This window comes from Sus scrofa, chromosome X (genome assembly GCF_000003025.6).
Source record: "Sus scrofa isolate TJ Tabasco breed Duroc chromosome X, Sscrofa11.1, whole genome shotgun sequence".
Taxonomy (NCBI): Eukaryota; Metazoa; Chordata; class Mammalia; order Artiodactyla; family Suidae; genus Sus; species Sus scrofa.
In genome coordinates, this window is record NC_010461.5 from 26,651,966 (window position 1) to 26,671,759 (window position 19,794).

Sequence of the window (19,794 nt, forward strand, 5' to 3'; positions counted from 1 at the left end):
TAGAATTGATAGATTTGCTGATTATTACACCATTAGGTGATTTTTTTTTTAAAGTAAGGCATTCCCCACTATTGTATCTCTTCATGATCAATCTATGAAAAATGCGTACTTTAGCTCAGTCTTGAATTATAGGAATGGGGAAGAAAATGATTTTTTTTTAACATTCTGAAATGCCAACTGAACATCTGGTACATAAAAATCAAAACATTTAATATTACACAGAAATGATGTAATAGTTATTCAAAAGTGATTCATCCAAATCTTGGCTATAAAGGTTTCACTTTTTCCTTGATGAAAAAACACTCAGTCCCTATCTAATGTTAGGCTCACCTGTTCAGTACACAAGGATTCTTTTGTGGCTTGTCAATTCAATAATCTTAAAACAACTGCAGATCAAACTTCGCATTTTGTAAGAATTATCTTTTACGATTATAGTTTTTATAGCGCTGAGTAAAATTAAAATGTTAAGCAACTGAAATAGTACATTATATAGTTAACTTTTTTTCCCTGCTTTTCAGGGCCCACCCCCAGCATCTGGAGATTCCCAGGCTAGGGGTCCAATCGGAGCTACAGCTGCTGGCCTACACCAGAGCCACAGCCACACAGTATCCAAGCCACGTCTGTGACCTACACCACAGCTCATGGCAACGCCAGATCCTTAACCCACTGAGTGAGGCCAGGGATTGAACCCACCTCCTCATGGTTCCTAGTCGGATTCGTTTCCACTGTGCCATGATGGGAACTCCAGTTTCTTTTTTAAAAAATAAATTTCTACATCCCATTTTAATTTCAATAACCCTAGGAATTAATTTTAGTGCTTTTCTGGTGAACTTTCAAAGAACTTTGCTTTTTATTTCTATGATGTTTGTGACATTTCCCTACTCACCTTTTTTAGATGGTTTGGGTGGTACCACTGGGCCAGGTTCTATGTTGTCATAAAAATTATTCATGGCTTTTGGATCAAAGTTACCTAGAAAGAAAATAAAATCAGCAAGCATTTAGGCCTCTTACTCCTGTTATTTGAATTCTCTGTTAAGGAAAACAGGAAAATAAAACATGTAAGTAGGGAAACTACTTTCCAGGTTTTCAAAATGCATTATACTATCCTACCCTCCTCCCACTGGAACTGTTTTACCATTGTGAGAAAAGACCCAAGCCAACTACCACACCAGTAGCTGTCTCTATCACCTAAAGGGATATTTTTCGAACTATAAAGCTCATCTCTTTACATAGGATTAAGCATGTGGGACATACAGGGAGGTAAATGAGGAAGAGAAATGAAAGGATGACTGAACTGTTTTCTCTATTTGTTTTGATTTTAAGGAACAAACCATGAGAAAGGTCACTTTTATGTTTTTCATAATTTACCTTAAAGTTTAATCCATTATAATTAAACTATGGAAGAAGCGAAACATAGACATTTATAAAGATTAATTGAGTTGTTAGGTTATCAGCAACCCATAGATGAGTCTATCTTCAAGGAAAGGAGAATCTTAAATTATAGGGTCTGTTTCAGCCCCTTCTCCTACCACGACTCCTCCAAGGTCAGTTCTGATCCAGTGCCAGCTTTTGGGTCCTACTTGCACCTATCAGTGCAATGTGCTTGTTCTGCACCATTTCAGTTAAGCTTTTAAACTATATCCATGCTTGGCTATCTTGATTTCTAGACCTAAAACTTTTTTCCCCAAAAAAAGTTTTCCCCACCAAAACCAACAATAAAGCTGCAATTCATCAAATCATGCAATGATTTGCATTAACTTAAATGTCCACAAAATGTCCAGATTCCTTCTCTCACTTAAAAGTTTAGATTGGAAACTCAGTAGAATTTAGTACAAAATGGATATATTTGGACCCCTTATGAAAGGAGATGTAGAAATGCTTAAGCACCAAAAGGAGCTCTTTGTTGCCCAATGGAGACCAAAGCACAGGTTTTCACCTACAAAACCTTAAAAGTGGTTTCCCTTGCAGGTCCGATTACACAAATGCTTTTATCCATTTGGATATATACTATTTTATTTTTTTGTCTTTTGAGGGACGCACTTGTGGCATATGGTGGTTCCCAGAGTAAGGGTCGAATCAGAGCTATAGTTGCCAGCCTACGCCACAGCAACTTGGATTCGAGCCACATCTGCTACCTACACCACAGCTCACAGCAACGCCGGATCCTTAACCCACTGAGTTAAGCCAGAGATCGAACCTGCATCCTCATGGATGCTAGTCAGATTCGTTTCCACTGAGCCACAACAGGAACTCCCTGGCTATATACTATTTTAAAATAATTCCTATGATGGCTCATGAAAGCCACAATACTATTTGACTTATTAAAACTTTTTATACTTTAAGATGCTGCATATGTATTTCTTCAATTACTTTAGTTACACCTGATGAACTAATTTCTAGATCCCATACAACTTACTATATCCTAACCAAATGTTCAGTGTTTAGTTTCAAAGAACATACAAGCAAAAAAAAAATGTATACAACCTTCTAATACAGTAGCAACAGCTGGTATAAACCCCACATGATGCATAGTAATTCTTGCTTGCTTCAAGCTTACAGGCTGTAGAGTGACTCAGCTTCTGAAACTAACTTTAAAGGTACCCAACTAGATCATTCAACTTTCACAGGGAAATTTGTTTCTACCACATACAAGTTGGGTATCTTTTGGGTTCCCTTGCTTCTACCATTAAATCGTGCCTTAAAACAGCAATAGGGTACTTTCAAATACAGTAGAAGCTCTCTTGGCTACCATAATTAAGAAAAGGTAAGTGGTGCTGGTGGGGGGGGGCAATTAAAACACAGAATTGTTAATAAAAATTACACATCTTAACATTTTAAATATAACAAAACATATAGAAATATTTTGTTTTGTCTTTTCTGGGGCTGCACCCGTGGCACATGGAGGTTCCCAGGCTAGGAGTCTAATTGGAGCTGTAGCCCCCGGCCTACACCAGAGCCATAGCAATGGTGGATCCAAGCCGAGTCTGTGACGTACACCAGAGCTCACAGCAACACCAGATCCTTAACCCACTGAGTAAGGCCAGAGGTGGAACCCACATCCTCATGGTTCCTACTCTGAATCATTTCTGCTGAGCGACAATGGTTGGACCAAGACCTTTTCTTATACATCTGCTGGATAGACTTCTATATTGTCTCTCGTAAGTAAACTACACCCATCATTATGACCTAAAGTAGGGGTGGGCAAACTTCTCTGTAAAGGGACAGATAATAAAAATTTTAGGCTTTGTGGACCTGTAATACAGTTGTAAACCCTCAACTGTGCTGCTGAAACACAAAAGCAGCCCCAAACAATATGTAGGCAAATGGGTGTGGCTATGTTCCACTAAACTTTATAAAAACAGGTAGCAGACTAGTTTCTGAACCCCGAACTATAATTTTTTGCTTTGGAGTTTTTGAGAATGGAGCAAAAAGTATACTTTAATAATATTTGAAAATACAATCCTCTTAGATTATGATTTTCTTCCTTAACTCTTTTCAGTTGTATTCACACATATCTAATTCACAGTCTCTATTTTTTTAGTGTTTGCCTTTGTTTTTTATATAAAGAGCAGCTTCTCCTGCATTCATGTCAGTTTAAAAACATTAAATTACAGACTGGCATAAATAGGTTTGGAAACAGGCACAACTTACTCTTGGTAAGCAGACAATTCAACTAAGGGGAGCAATAGTACAAGGACATGCCAGAATGCAATCTCTTGGTCAGGAGTGTGCAGTGGCAGTCACTATATATACAGAGGAAATGAAGAATATCTCTAACCTGGTGAGCTGCATAAATCAAAAAGTCAATTAAGAGAGCTTCTACTGTAGTACACTTCTATAAGAAAGCAAAAAAAAAAAAACCTACTAATAATTGAATGTTTTCATGTAACAAATAATATTAAAACACCATATGGAATTTATTTTTAAACAAATCTAATGTTCTAATGTGGGATCTCTATTGTTACAGTTGACTACACATAATATGAATTTACTAACTTTTAGAATTAAAACCCATCACTTTATAAAATATTCACAGTAAATGAACAAAAGAGGATAAATGCAGAGTAACAACAAAAGTCTAAATGGTAAGACCCTAATGATGAAACTGCCAAAATAAAACTATTTTTTCATCACCCAAATCTGATCTATGACCATGGGGTGGAGGGACTGCTTTACCATGACTGTGATCTTTTTAGAGTTTTTATCCATTTTATCTGTAAAACCAAAATGATTGCTATTTAAGCAGCTTAAAACACCACACTATTACTTATGGTTTACCAAATAATCAAGTCTATACCTCTAGATTGAAGGAGGTCAACTTCTTTCAGTGTACAGTCAACATTTATCTGGAGTTGTCTGTTCATGCTTCTCAATCTTGTCATTTCCTCAGGCTAGTAAGAAAGGACCCAAAATAGCAATTGTGGGAAAGTCATTATCAAGCCCAACATTTAAGAACTGCTATTCATGTTAATTTTTCTGATTGGTTATTACCAAGAATAAGGCCTTAATCCCTAAGAGGGCATGTTTAAGAATTCCCGTATATTATGTTTTTCAAGGAATATTCAGGTAAAATGGTGATTATAAATATGGCCACAATGTTTCTGCATATAATGGTGGTGGGGCTATAATACTATATACTATGGTCTCTCATACAAATACTACAATTTTAATCACAGAGCACTGAGAATTTATTTTACATTTTCATGGTAAGGGAAACTTTAGGAATCAACCTTTTAAACAAGCAATGTTGATTTTATAATCTTATCCACGCTGGTTAAAATTGCAATAGTACTAATTTTAATTAATACTTGAGTGTCAGGCACTATGTTCACCAGAATTCTCTCATTCTTTCCTCTCAACCATCTTTCAAGGTAAGTACTGATATCATCCCCAAGTTATACATGAGGAACATGAGGCATAAACAGGTTACATAATTTTCCCAAGTTAATAAAAACCTGTAATCGGTAGAGCCAGAATTTATAAAGGAGTCTTCTATATAAACTTTTATAGAAATCTTTTTTCTTAGATCAAAGGAAGCAATTAATCCACTACATGAAAATTCCAGGAACAAATGGACTCTATTCTTCCTCCAACTTTGTTTCCTCCTGCCTTGACCTTTCTAATCCATTCTACTCCCTAGGCCGCCTACATGAGACACTGAAATATGAAGAGTTAAATCATGCATTTGGGAAGCCTCTACTTCCCTCAACTTTCCAAATGTCTTTATTATTGCCATATATGTACAGTAAAAAAAAAAATAGTTTAGACTCCAGAGGCATGGGTACTGAAGCTTTCAGCACAGCCCAGCTATCAACTTAATTACTAAGGTGATTTCTCTATCTTGATCCGAGCCGCGTCTGTGACCTACACCACAGCTCACGGCAACGCCGGATCCTCAACCCACTAAACAAGGCCAGGGATTGAACCTGCATCCTCATGGATGCTAGTCAGGTTTGGTAACGGCTGAGCCACAACGGGAATTCCAGTTATTAAGGTAATTTCGATTACATGAAGTAAAACATGTCTGCTCTGATAGGAATACAGAATAAAATCCTATCCTGTTAAAAACTAAATATAAAAGTGAAGGAAAATAAGCAAAAAAAAAAAAAAAAAAAGAGGTTATCGTAATTCCTAATAATGCAAGATGTTATGTTAGGACATATTATCAGAATAACTGGGAATGCCCATTAAATTAGCAGCTGTCTAGTTTTTAAAAAGTGATATAAGACGCAGGATATAATAAAAGCTACAATCCTTTAGAATGCTAGGGGAACAAAAACATCACTGAGAAATACTTATTATGGACTGCTTTTCTTTTTTCAGACGAACCATGTTATGTTAGCATGTAAAATGCCTGCACCCTATCAAATATTATTGTTAAAGGTTCAAAACATTAGTATTTATATTAAAGACAAAGCACTTGTTCAAAGGTTTCAAAGAGTGATGCTGTCTTCCTAAGAGTATAACTGCAAGAACCTATTCTTTGCATAATTTTTGGAAAAGTCGAGCACCTTAGGGAGCAAACCTTTCCTATGCATTTGGAAGGGAGAAGGGAATGTTTCAGCCACTGTGGTCCTGGAATAGTAAAGCTCGGTAACTTAAGTGTGGAAATACTATAATACACTTCATGCTCAAGAGGCTACTGTACATTTGCTTTTAACAATAAGAATAAAAAAGCTCTCATCAACCTGCTCAGTTCCAAAGACAGTAGAACTCCCTAAACTAACAATTTATCTGTAAGATTCCTATGTCCTTCTTCATAGCTTCTGATTAAGGGAAAAAAGCCAAGTTTGGAAATGTTACTATAATTTGTATGCTGTACTTTCAGGGAGAAGGGGTTTCAAGAGTGGCTGTGTATAATTTAGACTTCTTTGTAAAATACCAGGATGTTTATATTCGACATTTCTGAGTTTATAAAAGGTGGCAGAAATACCTAAAGTCAACTGTTCCCACATTTTAAGAAGTTATCTCAGAGACCAAGGTTGAAGACCATTGATATTCTTTCATGCTTGGCCTCCAGTATGCATCTGGGTATATCTCTGACTTTTCACAGACATCTCTTTAAGAGAGGACCTCCTACAGCATTTTATACAATACTTTGCCAATAGCAGATTGAGAAAAATGATGGCTGTTATGCATCTGTCACTTCTGCCCTCCTTGGAAAGATTATTTCACTGCTCCTTTAAGCTTCTGCAACTGCACATATAGATGGTCATAAAAATGCATTCCAGTCTCACGAGAAACATGGGTTTCGAACCAATTTTTTTTGTCTCCTTAGGGCTGCACCCGCAGCATACTGAAGTTCCCAGGCTAGGGACCGAATCAGAGCTACAGCTACCAGCCTAAGCCACAGCCACAGTAATGAGGCATCCAAACTGCAATTGTGCCCTAAACCACAACTCTCAGCAATGCTAGATCCTTAACCCACTGAGTGAGGCCAGGAATCAAACCCGTGTCCTCATGGATAGTAGCCAGGTTCGTTAATCACTGAGCCACGAGGGGAACTCCTCTAACTAATTTTTTATACACTAGTTGGTAATAAATTAATTTAAAACTTAAAGTAGGCAATGTGTGTTTAGTAGCGAAAAAACTCAATTCTCTTGTATAACCCCACACAAGTGGGGCAATGATACGGAAAGCCATTTACTGAGCATCCACTTCACACATATTGCCTCTTTATCTTGACAGTAATATTAAAATGTACTGCTTATAATTTCCTTTTATACATAGGGAAAATCAGAGGCAGAGAAGTTAGAACCAGTGAGTACAGAACTATTCTGGCTTCAGAGCCTATGTGACCACCCTTTTATGTCACGCCCATGAATGGGTCTCTATAAACAAAAAGTGAATTCTGACTAAACGCTTTATTTCTTAATTTCCTACATAATACATACCCTTATATTACAGATGTTCCTAAAGTTAAAAGGAAATAAAAATTGTGCAAAATATTTTAGATTTGTGTTATGTGTATATATCTCAAGCAGGTTTTTCCAGTGTCTTGTAAACAACATTTTGTAAAAATACTATTTGTTGGGCATTGTATAAATTATTTAATGTATATGATCTTATTTAATTCTAACAAAAGTCCCATGAGGTAAATACTGATACATATTATAGATGAGAAAACTAGCATAAAGAAAGTCGCTTATTCAAGGATATGTGAGTGACACAAAAGTAGCAGAAATATGATTCAAATTCACATCTGAATAGAGAGCCCATGTCTTAACCACCATGTATAATTGTTCTTCAGGCATGTAATCCTATTAGTCCTCTATTTTATTCTAGGCCTGGCAGTGGAAATAAAAGGGAGCCACAGACTCAAATTTCTCATCTCTCAAATATTATCACCCATATCTCTAAGGATTATGGCTACATAAGAGTTCACTATAGTATTCTGTCGAGTCTATGCATCTTTGAAATTCTCTAATAAAAAGTGAAAAATAAGTTAAAGCCTAGGTCAGCTGTTTCGCTAACTGCCTTCTTTTTCTAATGAAGTCTCATCAATGAAAGCTCTCATGTAAAATCTGGGGGATTTTGAAGCACTAATCTATCCTACCCTAGACAATTCTCTACTTCCAACAACAAAGAAATCAATCAATAGGGCTTTAGCAGGGGTTATTATATAGCAAGAGGTTGGTTAACAATGTTTATATATATATATGTTTAGAGAAAATGTCTTCTATACTAGGAAGATCTGTTTATAATCTACAAGTATCTAAAGGACTCCAAAATGCCCAATATCCACTGGTGGATTCCCATTTGGGTTATGATCTTCGGTACATTCACTCAATTAGAGGATATAATTTAGATTTCAAGTGGGGTATCGCCTTTCAGTTAGATAGCTTTGTAATTTCTCACATGTTTTAAGTAATGCCTTCCCCTTTCCTCTATGCCTATATAGTAGTACTGTACCATTTAGTATTAAGTTATGTTAAATACTGATTTTCTTAAGGTTATTAGATTGAAGGGAAAAGGAAGTTCTAATAGCCTTATGAAAATCAAATGAACGCTACAGACCTGCTTCCCATATAAACACACATATGAAACTCTGCATATAATTTTAGGGACTCACAGACCTACTTTGAAGCCATGAACCTCAGTTAAAAACTCCTCTATGAGGGTATAGGTACAGACATGCTGTCTGCAAGAGGCCTGACATATATGCTAACTTCTCTAAACTTGTAAACTCAGAAATCACCCTCAGTTTAGACAGAATAGGAGCATGAAGAATGACTCCATGAAAAAGTAGAGATTAAGTTGAACCCTGAAGAAGAGACAATATTTATAAAAGCAGAGCTTCAGAAAACCACTCCAACAGAAGGATAATGTGATAGAACAAAGTGAAGTGAGTATACACGGAGAAACTAGATGTATGAACTCTCATTAACTGAGAGCAGACCCAGCACTTACCATACTATATTTCAGTATTATCTTTTTTTCCTTTTTAGGGCCAAACCTGTGGCATATGGAAGTTCCCAGGCTAGGGGTCGAATTGGAGCTAGAGCTGCTGGCCTATTTACAGCAATGTGGGATCCAAGCCACATCTGCGACCTATACCACAGCTCACGGCAAAGCTGGATCCCTGACCCACTTAGTAAAGACAGGGACTGAACCTGCATCCTCACGGAAACTAGACAGATTTGCTTCCGCTGTGCCACAATGGGAACTCCTACAGTTATCACTTGATGGATCTATTTCTCCCACTATCAGGTATACGCTAAGCACCTAACATAGAACCACACTCATAAACTGTGAACATTGCTTGTTGAATAAATGAATGTTCAAAGGTGAAATGATAATAGGTTGGATCACAGAAAGCTTGTGATGTCACAGTATTTTAGGACACTGGTTTCAAAATTTTCAGAATTTTTCACGAACTTGAGAACTCACAAATATTAACCAACATGTTAAAAAATGTATTACCTGAATCTTTTCATTAGAGTAGTTCCCGTTAGGATCACCGTTAACACTGTTATCTCAGTTTCTACAATTACTTACACTTAACAAAACTGCTCTGCTTTACAATATTCTATTGTCAACACTTTCTCAAAATGTACTTTAATCTTGTTCTAACTTATGTGATTTAATGTACTTAGACAAATAACTTTTAAATGTTTAAATATATATATAATATGCTTAAAAGAATAAATGAATACATGAAAACAATTTATAAAATATTTGGTCAAGGTGTATTTTTCATTTCTATTCTGACAGAAAGCAGTTTATAGTGAAAGAGATGCTAGGCCTTGAGTACAAACTGTCACTATTTGAAAATACCAATGAATCTATGGAATTCACACGAGAAAAAAATAAAACTCAAATTATTTTGACAAGGCGGCAAAAGTCCTTCATCCATTGTTTAAAAAACAAAACCCAAACTCTTCTAGGAACAGAATCTAAAATAAAAACAAATGGCCTGGACAGCCAACATGAACACCTTCCCATCCTTGCATCCTAATCCATCCTACTTACCGTTGGGATCGCAGTGGTGCAGCTGACCCTTCGGAGCCGTCTCTGCATCAGGTCATGCTCCATACCATTAACTTCAGCTTTCAATCGCTCTAGCTCCTCTTTCTCAAGTTTCAATTGCTTTGCTAACCTCTCCATCCTTGCTCGCTGATGTAACAGCAAGGCTACAGCATTACAGATAAAGTTATTGCAGAAAATAACACTGAACAGTGACTGGAAAATTTCTATATGCATTGCTACTATATGGAATACCCTTGAGGAACCCTGTCATCCAACTTCAGTTGACACTGAATCTGTCTTTCTAATGCTATTCTACCTTCATATCTGCTTTAATTTAGCTCTTCCAACATCTGCCAAAATGACATCACCTATACATTCCTCTTGTTCTAATGTCCTTAGTTTCCCTAAGATTCTCTTTAACTATACACCTGCGTGCATTTTAAACAGGCTCAAAACCAGGCATAATGAATTACAATCATAATTACTTCCCTTCTTATATACTAAAAGAGTACTACATTCTTAGATAACTTGAAACAGACTTTTAAAATACTTTATTCTCCTTAAACTTAGTTAGGTTCACTATACACTAATCCAACAATGTTCTTCATTGTCAATCCCACTTCTTACAAACATACAATACTTACAAAGATCATTATACCCTTCAGGCCATCCTCTTAAAAAATATTCAAATTGTTTCACTTTGATAAACTTTGGTCCACCCTCCATGAATCTCTTTTTTCCCACTCTATAGTTTGTATTTTTGATAATACTCATTTCACTTCTCTATATTTTTCTCCCAATGAATGTTCTTCCTAAAAAAAAAAAGGCTTTTGGGTCACTATTATCATCCACATACCTTTATATTTTAAAGTAGTCTGTAGATGATTCGAAGCAATAACCCTATTCTTTTTTTAACCATTTTCTTAATAGTAATGGTACTGCCCAATATTTAATAAATATTAAATATTTAATTAAAATTAAATATAAATTATTTTATTTTGAATAGGAGATTGCCACCTTACCACAAACATTAAATTTCATAAAAGGGCTAAAATTACCTTGTGTATAGGCATAGTCATCTGATCCAGAACTAGAACTTCTCTGATATTTATGGCTTCCCTTTTCTCCCCCAGAGCCTGGTATCACTGAAATGGGCTGAATAGGTTCTGGGGCTGCAGAACGCTCTTCTTGGTCCACTAAATTTAAAAGATTTTCAGTTGTTGCTCGGCCTACAGTAATTTTAAAAACTGTAGTTGGGTTTGGTATCATCCGAGGAGATGGTGACGGAGCACAAGAAGGTCCAGTTGGCTGTGTGTATGTAATATACACGGGATTAACACTAAATGGAGGTTTTGGTTGACTGGATATCCCTCTTGAAGGAGAACTTGAAGGTGGCGTGGTGGCTGTGTACAACGAGTGCTGATTCCGTGGAGACGGCTGATTACTGATAGGTGAAGGACTCCTATTAATTGCTGTCCCAGATCTCTGAGAGGGTTCAACTGTAATTTCTATCTTCTTCATGGATCCTTTGGGTAAGCTAGATGTTGTATATGGGAGATAGGCTACTGAATGGCTTCCCTGTTTCTGATAGCTAGGAGGTCCTTGTTGATATGGATGGGGTGGAGTTGCTGAAGGACTAGGTGGCATAAAGACATGGGAACTAGGGTGGCCCAACTGGGAAGGTTGTACTTGATGCTGTGGAGAGCTGAAGGGTGAAGGACACTGAGAAGGAGGTGGTGAATGGTAAGCAGGTTGAGGGATCTGCTGCTGTTTGGGAGAATACTGAGAAGGCTGATAGTTTTGCTGATGTGGGTAAACAGGTAAAGGACGTTGGCTATAATGAGGCACTGGGCCCTGTGGTGAGGACTGCCATGGAGTACTCTGAGGAGTCTGTCTTCCTGATGAACTCTGAGATGTCTGTCTAATATAAATAGAACCAGGAGACCCATAAAGATTGCTTGGAATTTGTGGAAGAATTTGTAAAGCTCTTGGTACAGTCTGTCCAGAAGGGAGGTTTTGGGATACTGTAACAGTAATTGGATTTGTACTATACCGAGGTATGTGCATGTATGAAGGAGGTGGCGGCGGTGGTGGTGAAGGCCCTTGCATAGCAGATGGAGTCATTCCTGTTTGAATGGAAGACGGCTGTTGAGGTGGCTGTGATGGAGGAGTAGCTGCACTTCTGTTCTGTTCATTCATAAAAAATGGATTGTAGTTGGGAGTAGCAGCCACAACAGCTGGAGCTGAGTGTGGTTCCTGAACTAAGCATATCAGCTGTTTACCTGCTGCATGCTGTGGATCAATATGTCCATCACTTGAGCTATGTACCAGTGTTCGACCACCGTTAAGTTGCACTCCATCTCCTGGGTGGTAGCTACCCGGAGAATGGATACCCAGGTTAATATGCAAAAGGCGATTTCTATTCATTCTGTTGTCATCCGGACTATGATATTCCATGTATAAGTACTTGCTACTCTCCTGGGAAAGGGCTCGGCAACAGGCTTCAAGATTGTTGTTATTCTAGGGGGAAAAATGGTAAAAGTAACATGAGCAAAATTAACAAATCCTAACAGTGGAAGCAAGCTTTGCCAGAGAATTATGTAAATACAACTGTCATAGAGTAAGTAGAGAACAGTATTTTAAACAGAAAAAGCTTTATGGTCATCTATCCTGAAAAGGAGATCCCAAATGATTCACATTATTTTATAAACATTTAGCTCATATAACTAGTACTACCACTACTGCTACAGCTACAGAAATGTAAAGTACCTACTAATGAACATTGTGACTCAACCCCAACTTTTCTGACTCCAAATCCAGGACTCATTTTACACTTGTTGCATCTCAACAAATTAAAATGCTGGGCTAATCTTGGATTCACCACACTTGCTGTAATATACAAGTATAAGTAATATCCATCATTAATATTTAAATTGATAAACATGAAAATAACCAAATGTTAGTTTTCAAAAGGCAATAAAACCCCAAAGAGAAGAAAAGTATAATAAAATTCCTAGAGTCCAAATAATAAAAATTCTAAAGCAGCCTTTACTTTCCTCTTAACCAAAGTCAGGCCTCTATAACTTCAACTGTCTATTTCATCATGAAAGATTAAGTTAAACAAATAAATCAGTCCACTTTTTGAATATGGTTCGGTGACTTTGCCAAACTTACGTTAATTTAACACAAAACCAGGTCCTGACCATTTTAATGAAATTCATTCACACTCAAGCAGTCTCAAAAGTTTTTACCTGCTCAAAGGCAGCTTAGTATACTTTCAAAATCATTTAAAGATGTGAATTTTTTGTTACATACACACACAAAGATACTAAATAGCAAACTGACATTTTACATGTTCTAATGAACAGTAATCAAATAAAAGGTTTCCTCTTTTTAAAATTTTAAGGTACTATAAGGTAGTTTTCCATTAATATATAGAATTCAGAACTATTTTACTGGCCTAAAACACAATTATTCACTGCCTTTGAAATAATCTATTAGTTTCCAATTATCATGACCTCTGTATTTCATAAATATATATACAGATATGCACGTAAATACATATTACTATATATGTATTTTAAGGAAAAGTGCTTTATATAAAAAAAGCAAAAGCAAACACTTTACTTCTGCTGAGAACCAGTAAAGCTAAATGTAGAAGAGAACAAACAGCGTTGTAATTTTGAGCTAAGAGAACTTTTAGGGTTCATCTACTTCAACTCAACTCATTTACAAATAAGGAAAGAGATGCCTGGGAAGTTATATGACTTGACAACAAGCACTTAACTACTTAAAGGGAGAGCAAGTTCTAGATTCTTGGTCTCCTGACTCCCAGTGCTCTTTCCACTACAACACAGTAATTTCAAGGGACAGGATGGTATTAGGCCAGAAAGTACATTACTATACTGAAGCTTTAGGAAGTAAAAGAAAATTCAGTCAAGCAAATCTTTGTAAAATATATTCTCAGAAATTCAAAGAAGTGGAGAATTATCAAAACTCAGTAATTTTTATCCTTTTTCTTACATAAAGCTTTTGATGCTAAAATTCAAATACTTAAAAAAATACTTTCTGAGCCATAGAAAAAAGTAACTGTTAAAATTTAAGAAGAAAACAATTAACTTTGGGCTTTTTATTATCCTGCTTGAAGCCAGGTTGATCAAGGGAGGGAAGTTAGATGTTAAGCAAATGTGGAGCCAAAGAATTCAACTATTTGCCAACTAGAAAATGTTACTGAGAGAAATCTGAAGTGGGGGGGGGAGAAAATAAAGTATTTCCTTCATGTTTTTTTTAAGAAACCTATAGATTACAGGGAGAACAAAAAAAACTAGAGTTTTATTTGAAACCAAAAGCAGTCATAGACACTTTACTATTTGACATTTTTATTCATTATCCTAAAATGCCATGTTTTCTACAATAAATTAGGTAGCCTAATCAGTATTGGCACCAAAAAGATTCACATTCAAATAATGCAAAGTTGGACTTGTCATCCTATTCAAAGGTATGTCTACAGTGACAAATTAAGTACTTTTTCTTAGAAAAAGTTTAAACCACAAATATAAGGTATTTAAGTATTAACTTTACGGAAGTACTTTAAAATAGGGAGAATGGGGAGTTCCCACTGTGGTGCAGCAGAAAATGAATCTGACTAGTATCCATAAGGACGCGGGTTCCATCCCTGACCTCGCTCAATGGGTTAAAGACCCGGCGTAGCCATGAGCTGCGGTGTACATTGCAGCTCTGATTCAACCTCTAGCCTGGGATTTTCCATATGCTGCAGGTGCGGCCCTAAAAAGGCTTTAAAAAAGAGAATAGATTCAATTCAAATATCCTACTTCACCTGCCAAATATCTTAAAAAGAAAAAAAACGATAAAAAATTATCAAACAGTAAATACGAATAAAGAAATCAAAATTGTTTGCGGGATAAAGAAATCAGAATTTTTAGGTATATGAATACTCATGAAAGGACAGAGGCAAAAAAGCATCATAACCCTAAAAAGTGATCCTAAACTGGGGGGTGATGGCCTAGAGAGAGACTTTAAGGCTTGTGTATTAACTGCAAACTGCTGGAAGGAGTCGGAAGGATAAATTAGGAATTTGGAATTAACAGATACACACTACTATACATAACACAGATACACAAGGACCTATTGTATAGCACAGGCAATTGCATTCAAAATCTTCTAATAATCTATAATAGAAAAGAATCTGGAAAAGAATACATATATATGTATAACTGAATCACTTTGCTGTACACCTGAAACACAGTAAATTATATAACTCAGTCAAAAAAAAAAAAAGGCAAACTACTGAGTCAAATATATTTTAATGTAAACAGAGAAAGTTTCTGAAGCCAGTAGGCATTAAAGTCCCCATACTGATAAATAACACTGGTCCTAAAGTAACAAAAAATTAAAAGATTTAGGACAACGTACATTATCAACAAATGTTCAGTGAGTTGAATTTAAAGTACCATTTCTTCAATTTAGTAAGATGAAGACACTAAACCACGAAAAAATACAGGTAACAGAGGGCTAAATAAAAGTAAATTAAAAAAAAAAAAAACCCAAGGTGAGAGGAGTTCCCGTGACTAGGAACCGTGAGGTTGTGGGTTCGATCCCTGGCCTTGCTCAGTGGGTTAAGGATCCAGCATTGCTGTGAGCTGTTGTCCAGTTCGCAGACTCAGCTCAGATCTGGCATTGCTGTGGCTGTGGTGTAGGCTGGCAGCTACAGCTCTGATTAGACCCCTGGCCTGGGAACCTTCATATGCTGCAGGTGCGGCCCTAAGAAGACAAAAAGACAAAAAATAAATAAATAAAATAAATAAACAGATAAATAAAACCAAGGTGAGAGCTAGGTGGGGCCCTTGGATAACTTAGAAAAGTGGTTTAAACTAGAAGCCTCACGCATGCTTGGTTTCACTCCAGCGGGAAGTACATTTGCTCTACTAGAGACCAAATTAGGGTCAAAGAGTGGAAACTTAGACAAGGAATGTATGTTAGAAAAAATAAAGACAAGCTATAGCACAAAAACCAGACAACACAAAGGAAGCACCTCCTTTATCACCACTGATGAGTGATCTTTTATCACCACTGATGTCTCCATTTGCAATTAACTTTAACTGTATACAGGTTTACATTATATCCTGAGCAGCTCACACTGTAAGGGAGAGCTTACATATAATGCAGAAGGTACAGTTTGAACTAACTGTCTGTATGAGAAAGTCCAGTGGGCAGGAGAGAAATGCTGATCCCAAAAGTCAACCAATGAGGGATATGTCATAACCCCAAACACACTGAGATTCTGTAAAGGATGATGCAAAATTCAACTGGGTGAGTGTTAGGTATATTTCTCTGTTGCCCCTTGAGTGGGAAGACAAAGTCTATCAGAGATGAAAGATTTCAACAGACAACAAAAGTAAAGTGATTAAAGAAAGTGGCCTTACACTTAAAATTAGCTCTTTGTAAGCATTTACCCACTAGAAAAATAGTAAGAAAGGGAGAGAACTTTTCTAAAAATTTAAAAAAAATAAGGCTAAAAAAAGTATACAGTCTAGGAAGTTATGATAAATTTGAGATTCAAAATTAAATTCTCAGCATTTAGGGACTGATGAAGCAACCCTCAAAATGACTTTATTCTTTTTTCTAAATCACTGGTTCTCAATAGGGGAGATGTAGGCTACCTTGGGATTTGGAGATTTTGTCTCCCACAGAGACATTTTTGGTTGTCACAACTGCAGGGATACTACTGGCATTTAGTGAGTGAAGCCCAGGGATGCTACTAAACATCCTACAATGCACAAGGCAGATCCCACAACAAATATCCAGCCCAAAATGTCGACAGTGCCAAGGTTGAGAAATGCTGCTCTAAATGTCCCAACATAAATAAGAAAACTTAACTGAGTTCTAGTCACCACAACATAAATCCAACTCTAAGAAGGAAAACTGTAACTTACTATCACTATTATGGGTGGATAATCTACCTGTAACATGTATTGAGACACCACACTCTCTGGAATCTCAGGAAAACGCTGTCGAAGGTCATGGAGAACCTGCATATCGAGCTGTGGACTGCTTTGCGCCATGCCAGGGCAAATGGTGGTCAAGTTTCTCTCAGTAAATCGTTGCTAACCAGCCTTCCAATAGTAATGATCTTCCAATACTCCAGTCATTTTCTATTAAAAGAAATTAAAATATGGTTAAATTTAATTACACATTTCACTTTATTCAAATAGAAACCATCAATACCTTAAAAGAGAAAGATTTGAATTAATTATACCAAATTCTAAAGCTGGAAAACTGAAAAAAATCTACTTAGCCAAAGACTTTTCTGATGTAATATAGCAAATAACTGGTCTAAAAACAACAACAACAAAAAACCTCCCAAAATTTCACTTCCATTTTATTTTATTTATTTTTTTGTCTTTTTGTCATTTCTTGGGCCACTCCCGTGGCATATGGAGGTTCCCAGGCTAGGGGTAGAATGAGAGCTGTAGCTACCGGCCTACACCAGAGCCACAGCAACGTGGGATCCGAACCGCGTCTGCAATCTACACCACAGCTCACGGCAATGCCAGATCCTTAACCCACTGAGCAAGGCCAGGGATGGAACCCGCAACCTCATGGTTCCTAGTCGGATTCGTTAACCACTGCACCACGACGGGAACTCCCTCACTTCCATTTTAATACTTAGAAAAAAGAGCAGCAGCTAAATTAAAAGTACAGAGTATTGTAATTTGGCAACTTATTTTTCTAGTCTTGAGAAATCCTACTTATGTATATCAAATCACTCATGTTTTCCTAAGGGCTATCACATCAGTCCTCTGAAGTAGGCTAGTCATTCTGATGTTTGAAATGAATTTATAAGAACACTACAAATCAAACCTGTCCTATTTGCCTTACATTCTCCCTGCACTGTGAAGCCAAAAGGTTTGAATTTGAAGTCTGAGTAATGGAAACCCAATGTCTAAATGAAACAACTGGGCAAACCAGAGTGGAAATACGGACTCCTTTGTTTTCAAAGATGATGCTGGTGGCCCATCAGTAGCCAGACCTGTCTAGATAGGCTTTCACTTAGTTCTGATACAACTGGCACAGGAGATGCCAGGGTCTGGGGGCAGAGTTTAAGTAGAGGAATGTGACCCCCATCTCAGCGGTACTAGTCAAGTTAGGCATCCATGTAAATAAAGGCACTTAGTGAAATAATAATGAAATCATAAATCAAGTGGCAACGCCAAGGGCCAATTAACTGATCCATTTTTAATCTATACTTCCTATTTTTTATAAGGGGAAAATTTATAGTGTCTATCATAATTTCTTATTTCTGCTGTGATCACTCATGAGATGGTCAAATATTTTTAACACTGAGAAGTAAACACCTGCATCTTCATAAGATGCATAGAAATCATGATTATAAGATACATGTCTAAACCACATGCACACATAAGGGAGGGTCATCCCACACCAAAACTTTAAATCTTGCAGTTCCCGTCGTGGCGTAGTAGTTGATGAATCCGACTAGGAACCATGAGGTTGCGGGTTCCATCCCTGCCCTTGCTCAGTGGGTTAACGATCTGGTGTTGCCGTGAGCTGTGGTGTAGGTTGCAGGCATGGCTCGGATCCCGCACTGCTGTGGCTCTGGCGTAGGCCGGTAGCTACAGCTCCGATTCGACCCCTAGCCTGGGAACCTCCATATGCCGCGGGAGCGGCTCTAGAAAAGGCAAAAGACAAAAAAAAAAAAAAAAAAAAAAAAAGCCATGTAATCTCAAATTTGACTTTTATTATAAGCAAGGAATTTCATTTTGCATGCAATCTGTTGACTTTTACTGGGCATCTAGCTCTCTCTTCTTCCTTCCAAGCCAAGACTGTCAAGAGTTATGTACACTCTTTCTGTCCATAAAGTGGCAACAAAGCTCCTATGTATAAGACTCTAGCCACAGGTAAAACTATCTATTAGGGACTGCTTTAATGACTTCCAAACACCAACATGGAAGGTATCTAGCAAACTTGGAGAAAAAAAATCAAAATATGGGAAGAGAATAAAGACAACTTCCAATATGCACACATATATAGGCTTTCTGGCCAGCTTCCACTATTCTGTTCCCTGCATCTCATTCCTTAGTCTGTTCCTATCTGGCTATATTGCTCTTCGACTAAAATACTCTGTTCAACATCTCTCTGCTAAATCCAAAGGATCTATCTTCTGGTCCCCATGCCCCCTGATCTTTGCAGCATCTGATACTACTCATCATTCCTTCCCTTTTTAAGCATCTGTGACATCACACTAACCTGGTTTTTTCCCACCTCTCCTGTCGCATTAATGCTTGCTTGGTTTTTACCCCAAGCTGCCTCCTCTTCTCATTCTACATCCTTGTGCCCAAAGATGACATCTACTTCTAAGGTTTCAATGACATTAAAAAGTTGATGGTTCCCAAATTACTATCTTTTTTTTTTTTTTTTTGTCTTTTTGCCATTTCTAGGGCCGCTCCTGCGGCATATGGAGGTTCCCGGGCTAGGGGTCTAATCGGAGCTGTAGCTGCCAGCCTACGCCAGAGCCACAGCAACGCAAGATCTAAGCCATGTCTTTGACCTACACCACAGCTCATGGCAACGCCGGAACCTTGACCCACTGAGCAAGGGCAGGGATGGAACCCGCAACCTCATGGTTCCTAGTCGGATTCGTTAACCACTGTGCCACGACGGGAACTCCCCAAATTACTATCTTAGGCATCATACTCTCTCCAAGAATCCAGACACACAGATTCTACTGCCTACTGCACAGCACCATCTAGATATACCCAAAGATATCAGTAAATATGTACAAAAGGG

At 37.4% G+C, this 19,794-nt stretch overlaps 1 protein-coding gene across 3 annotated transcripts in view; it reads right to left on the bottom strand.

Annotated features, from left to right (window-relative positions):
• The window catches only part of TAB3 (TGF-beta activated kinase 1 and MAP3K7 binding protein 3), a 96,493-nt gene that overhangs the window by 19,419 nt on the left and 57,280 nt on the right, over positions 1-19,794 (bottom strand). For all 3 annotated transcript variants that reach the window (XM_021080829.1, XM_021080831.1, XM_021080830.1), the window contains 5 exons: positions 16,950-17,141; positions 11,028-12,489; positions 9,973-10,133; positions 4,298-4,391; positions 887-970 (listed from right to left, as the gene is read on the bottom strand). In XM_021080829.1, coding sequence (XP_020936488.1) covers positions 887-970; positions 4,298-4,391; positions 9,973-10,133; positions 11,028-12,489; positions 16,950-17,051 — 1,903 coding nt within the window. In that variant the 5' untranslated portion in view covers positions 17,052-17,141. The remainder of the gene's footprint in view (positions 1-886; positions 971-4,297; positions 4,392-9,972; positions 10,134-11,027; positions 12,490-16,949; positions 17,142-19,794) is intronic.